Consider the following 12159-nt stretch of genomic DNA (forward strand, 5'->3'; position numbering starts at 1 on the left):
CTCCATACTGTAGTCATGTCACGTGCCTCAGTCTGTCCATCAGTGTCATGGCCTGCGATACACCCTGTTCCTCATTAAAGCAGCTTGTACATGGGGCTCTCTGCAACTGTCTTGTCTGATACACCAGATCATATGTTAACTAAGGTGGTTGTCCAGGAAGAAATGTTCCATTTTTTAAAACCACACTCTGTATCTTTTGTTTGCGCTGAAGAACATCCAGAACGATGAATGTTAGGTACAAGGTCAAGCAATGACAACGGATCATGAGGGTCATATTCCCATCACCCCTTGCAGTAGGCCAGGTCAGCTGATCCCTGCCAGGTGTACTGATCTGCCAGGTCAGCTGATCTGCCAGGTGAGCTGATCTCTCTGCCAGGTGAGCTGATCTGCCAGGTGCACTGATCTGCCAGGTGAGCTGATCTCCCTGTGAGGTGAGCTGATCTCCCTGTCAGGTGAGCTGATCTCTCTGTCAGGTGAGCTGATCTCTCTGTCAGGTGAGCTGATCTGCCAGATAAGCTGATCTGTCAGGTGAGCTGATCTCCCTGTGAGGTGAGCTGATCTCTCTGTCAGGTGAGCTGATCTCTCTGCCAGGTGAGCTGATCTCTCTGTCAGGTGAGCTGATCTCTCTGCCAGGTGGGCTGATCTCTCTGTCAGGTGAGCTGATCTGCCAGGTGTAAGGACTGAGACCATCATGTAGGAGTTTCTAGGGAAGGTTATTGATCTCGAAAGGCATTTATTTGCCATTAATTTGTTATTTAAGTCTGTTTCCTTAATTGTTTCCTCTACATCCTGTATTGTGTCAAATAGAGGGCTTACTACTTATCACTGTTACATACAGGGATAACTAATTATCACTGCTACAGGACACATCCACTCCTAGAGAAGGTGAACAGAAAACTGATGCTGATCTATTATTACTCCAGAACCCAGTACACTGTCAATCTGACGCTGTTATGAAGACTGTTATTACTCAGTGGTAACACCGATATAACAACAATGCCATGGTAACCCTGTGGTGTGTCTGTATCTGATTGGACCGTGCTGCAGTCCTAGAGGAGTTGGAGACAGATCCCATCCCCTGCACATCTATGAGCTGCAGCTGCTTAGCGAAGCCTCGGCTACGGCAGGGTTGGCGCTTTAAGACGCCCTCCCCGGACCCTCTCTGCCACCCCCCCTCCTCTCTCCCAGTCACCTGATCCACACACTGCCATTTTACACACTAGTTTGAGTGAAAAAAGGGAATAATCGGCTACCCGAGAAAAAAAAACCGTTGTAAAAGGACTGAATGCCTTCATGTTAGACCGTATGGAGCTGGGCAGTTAGACCGTATGGATCAGTGGGAGGAGTCATCTACGAGACACCCGCGCCACCGCAGAAAAGGGAACAGATAACAATGTGCTGTTTTATAACGTTTTTAAAAGCCGTCCAGCTGTGATCAATCACCGCCTAGCGAGAGTGAACGTCGCGACGCCTCTGATAATCTCGACGGAGCCGCTGTCTGATCAACGCTCCGCCGCTGAATTGTATTAATGTGTGTCTGCGCGCTACCCGGCATCTCACCCTTGGCAACCCGGTAGCGTCTCGACCTCCGAGCGGATCGTTTATTAGCGGGGGGACGTTTTCATAGGGAATATTTTTTGCATTTGTATGTGCGGGTCATTCCGTTATCGTTAGGCAGATGGTTTACTGAAAGTAACCGTCGATTATATTTGGTCGCCGCATGAATTCTCTCATCGGATTCGCGTCAGTCTACGTTTTTGTTGTCAGACGGGCAATTTGCGGGGCACATTCCGTGTCGTCTCTAAAGACATTTTGATATCTTGACTCCCCCGGTTCCCCACCGTCGGAATATGTCGGGACAGTCGATCACGGACCGGATCGCCGCGGCTCAGCACAGCATGACCGGGTCCGCGATCAGCAAAGCCGTGTGCAAGGCCACGACGCACGAAGTCAGCGGCCCCAAGAAGAAGCACCTTGACTGTAGGTTAAGATACCCGCTACCCCGCCGCTTTCTCACATTAGCAACAAAACCATACACACATTGAATGTAAAAAAAAAAAAAAAAACTAGGCTATTTGTAATTGTTTTAATGATGTTGCCCATTGATTTTAATTGCCAGTTTTTTTTGATACGTTATTCACCAGAATAATGAATAATTGCGCAGCCAGCAACGGAATTGCGAGTCATTACAGTAGCCTATGAATACGATAAGGCAAGATAGCCTAGTGGTTATCAGTGAGACGCACAGGTTGTGCTCATAAATACCGAAACAGAACATCCATCCGTTATGATGTGACATGATCATGCAGTCAGGTATCCTTTTATAGGTCATTCATTACATGTAAGCTACATGTCCCTGACGGCTCAGGCATACGGGGGCAGGTAGAGCCCGTCTTAGCCGTTGTGAACCGTGTAGCACCGTGTTCCAGAGGTGAGGTGTAGCACCTCAGTAACAGAAGGCTGCAGCAGCAGCAGCAGCAGCCTGCCTGTGAATGTCATCGCCCCGACCCGTTACTGTGACCAGGGGACACGGATGGTAGAGTGGCGGTGGTGTCATAGATTGGCCATCCATGATCTCAACGTGTCCATGAAAGTGCCTGTGTGTGTGTGTGTGTGTGTGTGTGTGTGTGTGTGTGTGTGTGTGTGTGTGTGTGAGAGAGAGAGAGAGAGAGAGAGAGAGAGAGAAGAGAGACAGAGAGAAAGAGTGTTTGTGTGTGCGAGAGAGAGGGGGAGAGAGAGAGAGAGAGAAAGAGAGAGATAGTGTGTGTGTGTGTATGAATGTGGAACTGCAGTCATTATCGACTACAGTCTCTTCTCCTGGTTCTAACTACTGACTATTAGGTTAGCTGGCTTTCTATCCAAATGATTACTTGACACAATCAATGATGTGGCCAGTCAGTCAATGCAATGACACACACACACACACACACACACACACACACACACACCACACACTGCTACACACACGCACATTCCCAAGGCCACTACCTTCGATCAATCAAATTCCAATTCCAATTTATTTGTATGCACCAGGTGCTTCACCTCTAGCCCATTGGGTCCTGCCTGCCTGCCTGCCTGCCTGCCTGCCTGCCTGTCTGTCTGTCTGTCTGCCTGTCTGTCTGTCTGTCTGTCTGTCTGTCTGCCTGCCTGTCTGTCTGTCTGCCTGCCTGTCTGTCTGTCTGTCTGCCTGCCTGCCTGCCTGCCTGCCTGCCTGCCTGCCTGCCTGTCTGTCTGCCTGTCTATCTGCCTGCCTGTCTGTCTGTCCTCTGAGTGGAGTGGCTGTGTGTAAGAGTTCTAGCCGTGAGCTATATTACCCAGAGTGCCGTCCTGCCGTGACCTTCCTGCCTCACTGACAGATGTAGCCTCACCTCAACATTCTCACCATCACTTTCTCAGTGATCTGTTATTGATGTCTGATCACCAGACCAGCAGGTTAGCAGAGTGGCATCTAGGGGAGGAGTTAGCAGAGTGGCAGGTAGGGGAGGAGTTAGCAGAGTGGCAGATAGGGGAGGAGTTAGCAGAGTGGCAAGTAGGGGAGGAGTTGATGATTCCTTGTGTCTTCTCATTGGAGGAGAAGATCTAGGTTCCTTCCCTTTGAAGCGAGTGGAGGACACGGAGGAAAGGACGCAAGGAATCCAGTTTCTTTTCAGTTCATTCTCTCTCTCTGTCTCTCTCTTTCTTTCTTTCTCTCTCTTCCTCTCTCTCTCTCTCTCTCTCTCTTTCTTTCTCTCTATTTCTCTCTCTCCCTCTCCTGTTTGATGATGTCATCCACGTAATCTTGTTGAAACAATTAACCCTAGTTATTATGCTCCAACGTCATTGGACGTACGTAGGCACGCACGCACACACACGCGCACACACACACACACACACACACACAGTTTTCTTCCTGTTACTGTAGGTCAGATTGTAGACGTTTATACGTAAAGAGGGAAATCAACGTTTAAGTGTTGAATTCGTTACAGACCTTTTCTAGAATAATCCAGTTAAGCACATTTGAGTCACATTAGCATCATCTTGAATGACGTTAAAGTAATTTGTTGTTCTTGTGAAAAATGTCCAGTTCTGTTGTGAGAAGGCTTGGTGGAGGCGGGCTACTGCAGCTGTTCTATATTGAGGGTTAGGGTTAGGGTTAGAGCTAGGGTTGGGGTTAGAGCTAGGGTTAGGGGTAGAGCTAGGGTTAGAGCTAGGGTTAGGGTTAGAGCTAGGTTTAGGGTTAGGGTTAGAGCTAGGGTTAGGGTTAGAGCTAGGTTTAGGGTTAGGGTTAGAGCTAGGGTTAGGGTTAGAGCTAGGGTTATGGTTAGGGTTAGAGTTAGGGCTAGAGTTAGGGTTTGGGTTAGAGTTAGGGCTAGAGTTAGGGTTAGAGTTAGGGTCAGAGTTAGGGTTAGAGTTCAGGTTAGAGAGTGTAGAGAAGATTAACCTGCAGCCTCCTAGTTCACATTTCACTCTCCAGGAAGACAGGAAATCATCCAGGAAGAATTCATGGCATTTAGAAGCAGTCTGGATTAAAACTCCCTCCTCACAGAACCACTTAGACTCTTAAATGAAGGTTTTAGATGAACATTTTTATAGACAGCTTTTTTTATCAGAATATAAATGTTTGAAATGTCAAACATCAGTTTCTTCACTGGTCTAATAAAGTAGAGTATGTTAGTGGAAGTCTGTCTCGATCAGATCTCTATCAATCAACTGACAGAGGTGATGACACTGTACCAATGGGCTGTGTGTGTGTGTGTGTGTATGCATGCCTGTGTGTGTGTGTGTGTGTGTGTGTGTGTGTGTGTGTGTGTGTGTGTGTGTGCGTGTGCGTGTGCGTGTGCGTGTGTGTGTGTGTCTGCAGACCTGATCCACTGCACCAACGAGCTGAATGTGAGTGTCCCTCACCTGGCCGACACCCTCCTGGAGAGGACCGCCTCCAACAGCTGGGTGGTCGTCTTCAAAGCCCTCATCACCACACACCACCTCATGATGTATGGCAACGAGGTCAGTGTCACACACACACACACACACACACACACATACACACAGAGAAGCACACACACACACACACCTTCATCACTTCATGCATTGACAAGGTGAGAACACACATTTGTGCGCGCACGCACACACACACACACACACACACACACACACACACACACACACACACACACACACACACACACACACACACACACCACCTCATGATTTAATTATTGTCTCTCCAAACACTCTAACCCTAACCCTCCTCCTCCTCTCCCTCCCTCCTCCTCCTCTCTCTCTCTCCTGTCTTCCCTCCACCAGAGGTTGATCCAGTACCTGGCGTCCAGAAACTCCACCTTTAACCTCAACAACTTCCTGGACAAGGCAGCGTTACAAGGTACTGTTTCATTGGTCAACTCTAACCATTACATCATTACAAGGTACGATGACTGGAGCCAGCCTATCACAGCACCATGGGGACATACTGTAGAATAAAACCTTCAGCCTTACTGTATGCTGAATGTTACCAAGACAACAGTAGTTCAACTCTCCCTGATGAACCATCAGTATGTTTATAGACACTATCCATAAAGACACATCACAGACTCAGTGGCCTGGTGGTTAGAGTGTCTGCCCTATGTGTACGTGTGTGTGTGTGTGTGTGTGTGTGTGTGTGTGTGTGTGTGTGTGTACCTTCAGTCCCAGTGTCCAAACGCCTCTCTGCTTGCCTCTCTGCTTGTCACTGCCTCACAGACACACCAGGCAGTCTGCTGCCCTGTGGGCTGCTCTGGCTGCTCCGACACACAGCACTTAGTTGATCTGTAGACGCACTGCAGGGTTCTCCCCAGGAGGTCTGAGCAGCGTGTATATGAGCGTGTATATGTATATGACCTTAGATGGTACTATATGACCTCAACCCTAGGCCTTATATGGTACTATATGACCTTATATGGTACTATATGACCTTAACCCTAGGCCTTATATGGCACTATATGACCTTATATGGTACTATATGACCATATATGGTACTCTATGACCTTATATGGTACTCTATGACCTTATATGGTACTATATGACCTTATATGGTACTATATGTCCTTATATAGTACTATATGACCTTATATGGTACTACATGACCTAATATGGTACTATATGACCTTAACCCTGAGCCTTATATGGTACTATATGATCTTATATGGTACTATATGACCTTATGTGGTACTATATGTCCTTATATGGTACTATATGTCCTTATATGGTAGCGTATGACCTTATATGGTACTATATGTCCTTATATGGTACTATATGTCCTTATATGGTAGTGTATGACCTTATATGGTAGTGTATGACCTGTGAGTGTTGACTTTCCTCTGCTCTCTTCAGGTTATGATATGTCCACGTTCATCAGACGCTACAGCCGCTACCTGAATGAGAAGGCCCTGGCCTACAGGCTGGTGGCAGTGGACCTCACCAAGATGAAGAGAGGGTAGGACACACACACACAAGCACGCACACACACAAGCACGCACACACACAAGCACGCACACACACACACACACACACACACACACACACACACACACACACACACACACACACACACACACACACACACACTGATCTCTACAGTCGAGAACAGTTAGATCTCTACTGTCGTGTTGTTGCTAGGGCCGACGGTGTGATGCGGACGATGACCACAGAGAAGCTGATCAAGACCATCCCCATCATCCAGAACCAGCTGGACGCACTGCTGGACTTTCAGGTAACACACACGCACACACACACGCACACACGCACACACGCACGCACACACGCACACACACACACACACGCACACCACACACACACACACACACACACACACACAAGAGCACACACACACAGAAGCGTACACACACACACAAGAGCACACATACACAGAAGCACACACACACACACACAGAAACACACACGCACACACACACACACACACACACACACCACACACACACACACCATGCTGACCTGTCTCTGCTCCTACCAGGCCAACTCTAACGAGCTGACCAACGGGGTGATAAATGCTGCCTTCATGCTGCTGTTTAAAGACTCCATCCGTCTGTTCGCTGCTTACAATGAAGGAGTCATCAATATGCTGGGTAGGACCTGTGTGTGTGTGTGTGTGTGTGTGCATGCGTATGTGTGTGTGTGTGTGGGACTCATAAAATGTCTTATAAAGGAGAAGGAGTCCGGTTCTGACCCGTCCACCTGTCTGTCTGTCCTCCTGTCTGTCTGTCCTCCTGTCTGTCTGTCCTCCTGTCTGTCTGTCCACCTGTCTGTCTGTCCTCCTGTCTGTCTGTCCTCCTGTCTGTCGGACCTCCTGTCTGTCTGTCCTCCTGTCTGTCTGACCACATGTCTGTCTGTCCTCCTGTCTGACTGACCTCCTGTCTGTCTGTCCGTCCTCCTTTCTGTCTCTCCGGTTCTGACCCCTCCTGTCTCTCTCTCCGGTTCTGACCCCTCCTGTGTCTCTCCGGTTCTGACCCGTCCTGTCTGTCTGCCCTGTAGAGAAGTACTTTGACATGAAGAAGAATCAGTGTAAAGAAGCTTTGGAGATCTACAAGACCTTCCTCAACAGGATGACGCGGCTCTCCGACTTCCTCCGCGTTGCCGAGGTAACCTCCCCCGTCCTCAACCTGCTCCCATCGTCACGACTACAGCTGAGGGGAGGAACCAACCCTAGAGACACAAGGATTGGTTCCTGCACCTCAGATTCTCCTCTCTCCCTCAGTCCCAAATCAACCCTGAAACCCTAGACCCTAGACCATACACCCTAGACCCTACACCCTACACCCTGGACCCTAGAACCAGACACCCTAGACCATACACCCTACACCCTAGACCCTAGATCCTACACCCTAGACCCTACACCATACACCCTACACCCTACACCCTAGACTCTAGATCCTACACCCTACACCCTACATCCTAGACCCTAGACCCTACACCCTACACCCTAAATCCTATACCCTAGACCCTACACCATACACCCTAGACCCTAGATCCTACACCCTACACGCTACGCCCTACACCCTCACCCCTAGGCACTACTGTAGATCTGAGAGGATTGGATAGGTTGTATGCAAAGATTTCACCCAGCCTATCAGAGAGAAAGGTGAAGCTATTACCATGTAGCTATTCTCTCAGATCATCACTAGTGACTAGGGTGTAGGGTCTAGGGTGTAGTGCCTAGGGTGTAGTTCCTAAGGTGTAGCAGCTAGGGTATACTGGATAGGGTGTAGGGGCTAGGGTGTAGTGCCTATAGAGAATAGGGGCGAGGGTATCATGCCTAGGGTGTAGGGACTAGGGTGTAGGGGCTAGGGTGTAGAGGCTAGGGTGTAATGCCTAGGATGTAGGGGCTAGGGTGTAGGGGCTAGGGTATACGGGCTAGGGTGTAGGGGCTATAGGGTGTAGGGGCTAGGGTGTAGGGGCTAGGGTGTAGGGGTTAGAGTATAGGGGCTAGAGTATAGGAGCTAGGGTATAGGGCCTGGGGTATAGGGGCTAGGGTGTAGGGCCCAGGGTGTAGGGGCTAGGGTGTAGTGCCTAGGATGTGGGGCTAGGGTGTAGGGGCTAGGGTTTGGTTTGGGACAGGGCCCCTCTTTCTCTGTGTCCTCTCTGTTGCCGTGTGGTGGACCAATCACAGAGCTCCCAGTGAAGGACCTCTCTTTGTGCTGCCTGTTCAGATGCCTGCTGCATGTCTTAGCAAGATGTTCTCTCTCTCTCTCTCTCTCTCTCTCTCCTCCCCCTGTCTTCCCCCCCTTCTCTTTCACTCTTTCTCTCTTCCCCTCTTTCTCTTTCTCTCTCCCTGTTCTCTAATGATGAATGTCTGCTGTCGGTAGAGAAAGGCCTTCCAGCTCAAACCAACAGTATTTCTCTGTAGTCGTATGATCCCCCGTCCGTCCGTAACGCTCTATCCAAACACAGGCTAACGTTGACTTAAAGGGCTCATCTCATTGGCCTGTCTAACCGTGTGTCTGTCACCTCATTGGCCTGTCTAACTGTCTGTCATCTGCCTCTTCTCTCTGTGTTCTAAGTCAACATTAGTTGTTGTTGTTTGTTTTGGATGTCTCCCATCTGTCACATGACTACTCTGGCCCCGCCCGCCCCATCTGACGCATCACTCATCTCAGACCGGTCTCCAGACTGTGTGTGTGCGTGTGTGCGCATGTGTGTGTGTGCGTGTGCAGGTGCGTGTGTGTGTGCGTGTGTGTGTGTGTGTGCGTGTGTGTGTGCGTGTGTGTGAGTGTGCGTGTGTGTGCAGCCACTGCATGTAGTAATGTATCCTTTGGTTTGATTCTTCTTCCTCCCTTCTCCACACATCTCCCCCTTTACTCTGTGCTCGTGTTGCTTTATTGGTTTGTTTGTTTCTTGGTTTGTTTATTGTTTGCCCCCCTCCCTCCCCCCCCCCCCCTCCCTCCCCCTCCCCTCTCCTTTTTTGTGACACAGCAAGTTGGAGTTGATCAGGGTGACAGCCCAGATCTCTCTCAGGTCAGTGGTGCATTTCATCTCAATATTACCCATAATGCTCCATTCTAAACTCCTTCCATTCCCTACTCACCCTACAGGCCCTGCCCCTTGCCCTCCCTGAGGCCCCTACCCCCCCTTAACAGCGCTAGCGACTAGCTAGGAGAGGCCACTAGGCTAGTGACTAGCTAGGAGGGACCGCTAGGCTAAGGACTAGCTAGGAGGGACCGCTAGGCTAAGGACTAGCTAGGAGGGACCGCTAGGCTAGCGACTAGCTAGGAGGGACCACTAGGCTAAGGACTAGCTAGCAGGGACCACTAGGCTAAGGACTAGCTAGGAGGGACCACGAGGCTAAGGACTAGCTAGGAGGGACCGCTAGGCTAAGGACTAGCTAGGAGGAACCACTAGGCTAAGGACTAGCTAGGAGGGACCACTAGGCTAAGGACTAGCTAGCAGGGACCACTAGGCTAAGGACTAGCTAGCAGGGACCACTAGGCTAAGGACTAGCTAGGAGGGACCACTAGGCTAAGGACTAGCTAGGAGGGACCACTAGGCTAAGGACTAGCTAGGAGGGACCACTAGGCTAAGGACTAGCTAGGAGGGACCACTAGGCTAAGGACCGCTAGGCTAAGGACTAGCTAGCAGGGACCACTAGGCTAAGGACTAGCTAGGAGGGACCACTAGGCTAAGGACTAGCTAGGAGGGACCACTAGGCTAAGGACTAGCTAGGAGGGACCACTAGGCTAAGGACTAGCTAGCAGGGACCACTAGGCTAAGGACTAGCTAGGAGGGACCACTAGGCTAAGGACTAGCTAGCAGGGACCACTAGGCTAAGGACTAGCTAGCAGGGACCACTAGGCTAAGGACTAGCTAGGAGGGACCACTAGGCTAAGGACTAGCTAGGAGAGGCCACTAGGCTAAGGACTAGCTAGGAGGGACCGCTAGGCTAAGGACTAGCTAGGAGGGACCGCTAGGCTAAGGACTAGCTAGGAGGGACCGATAGGCTAGCGACTAGCTAGGAGGGACCGCTAGGCTAAGGACTAGCTAGGAGGGACCGCTAGGCTAAGGACTAGCTAGGAGGGACCGCTAGGCTAAGGACTAGCTAGGAGGAACCACTAGGCTAAGGACTAGCTAGGAGGGACCGCTAGGCTAAGGACTAGCTAGGAGGGACCGCTAGGCTAAGGACTAGCTAGGAGGAACCACTAGGCTAAGGACTAGCTAGGAGGGACCGCTAGGCTAAGGACTAGCTAGGAGGGACCGATAGGCTAAGGACTAGCTAGGAGGAACCACTAGGCTAAGGACTAGCTAGGAGGGACCACTAGGCTAAGGACCGCTAGGCTAAGGACCGCTAGGCTAAGGACCGCTAGGCTAAGGATTGCTAGGCTAAGGACCGCTAGGCTCGTGAGTAGGAAGGAGGGACTGACACGCTGCTGTTCAAGAGGCCATTTACTAATCATGTAAACCACGCAAAACAAAACACGTCCTCCTGGTCGTCCATATGTGGCAGTTTAGGTGGAGGGGGCGTATCTGTGAGGTGTATCTATCTTTGTAATCAAAGTTAAATCACCAAGTTAGTTCTCTTAAGTTAGATCGTTTAGTCTGTCATGGCACTGACTGGCACTGACTCCAGCCCCAGAGGCAGGTCATTGGTCCTCCAGCCCCCGAGGCAGGTCATTGGTCCTCCAGCCCTGAGGCAGGTCATTGGTCCTCCAGCCCAGAGGCAGGTCATTGGTCCTTCAGTCTCAGAGGCAGGTCATTGGTCCTCCAGTCTCAGAGGCAGGTCATTGGTCCTCCAACCCCGAGGCAGGTCATTGGTCTGGAGACCCAGATGAAGCTCCTGAACTGAAGCACACCTCCAGTGCGGAGAGGCCATGGGGAGGTCAGTTCAGACCAGGACGACAGGCTTCATCTGTGTCCAGAAACCTGCCCCCAGCTGTCAAGGCATACGGTGGCCCTACCAGGCCAATCCAGACCCTAACCCTCCCTGAGATTACATCATCTGAGGAATCAGATGTAGATTGTTCACAGTTCAGCGTATAGGGACGTAGCCTCCAAACCAACTCTGTCCAGGTCTATCACTGAGTTCCCTCCAAATCAACTCTGTCCAGGTCTATCACTGAACTCCCTCCAAACCAACTCTGTCCAGGTCTATCACTGAACTCCCTCCAAACCAACTCTGTCCAGGTCTATCACTGAGTTCCCTCCAAACCAACTCTGTCCAGGTCTATCACTGAGTTCCCTCCAAACCAACTCTGTCCTGAAGAGACAGCCTATGCTACTATCTGTGGGGAGAGCAGCGAATGGTTCCTACCTAATAGGTCTCTGCAAATGTGACTTGAAATGGTGTACACAAAGCCCTCATAAGCACTGCATGACAACCGTGTTAAAGCCGTCACAGACGAACAAACACATCAGGGATGGCTGAAGACAAAAGATGAATGTTTTATATACTTTCTCAAGTCTGTAGTGCTTATGAAGGCCTTGTCTATCCCTCTTCAACTCCATCCAACCCATGTCTTTACTGAGGCCCGCACTGTTTTCTCTTTACGTTGAACTTCTAGAACGTTCTAGATTTCTCTGAAGAAACAAATCCAGATTCTCATTGCTCTCTCTTTTCCCCCTAAAACATAAGTATCTGAAAAATCTTGTTTTTGCCGGTTGTTGTTGCATGATTCCGTTCCTCATCTGGAATGCAAGGTC

General features: G+C 50.0%; 1 protein-coding gene across 1 annotated transcript in view; it reads left to right on the top strand.

Moving 5' to 3' along the window:
- Positions 1 to 1850: 1850 nt before the first annotated feature.
- Positions 1851 to 12159, top strand: part of LOC310815763 (phosphatidylinositol-binding clathrin assembly protein-like) — a gene marked incomplete at its 5' end in the record, with an annotated part of 16664 nt that continues 6355 nt past the window's right edge. The window contains 8 exons of the mRNA XM_083685681.1: positions 1851 to 1980; positions 4841 to 4983; positions 5284 to 5359; positions 6346 to 6448; positions 6631 to 6724; positions 6986 to 7097; positions 7504 to 7610; positions 9442 to 9483. Of these exons, the coding sequence (XP_083541807.1) occupies positions 1851 to 1980; positions 4841 to 4983; positions 5284 to 5359; positions 6346 to 6448; positions 6631 to 6724; positions 6986 to 7097; positions 7504 to 7610; positions 9442 to 9483 (807 nt within the window). The remainder of the gene's footprint in view (positions 1981 to 4840; positions 4984 to 5283; positions 5360 to 6345; positions 6449 to 6630; positions 6725 to 6985; positions 7098 to 7503; positions 7611 to 9441; positions 9484 to 12159) is intronic.

This window comes from Argentina silus (genome assembly GCF_951799395.1).
Source record: "Argentina silus genome assembly, chromosome: 2".
Taxonomy (NCBI): Eukaryota; Metazoa; Chordata; class Actinopteri; order Argentiniformes; family Argentinidae; genus Argentina; species Argentina silus.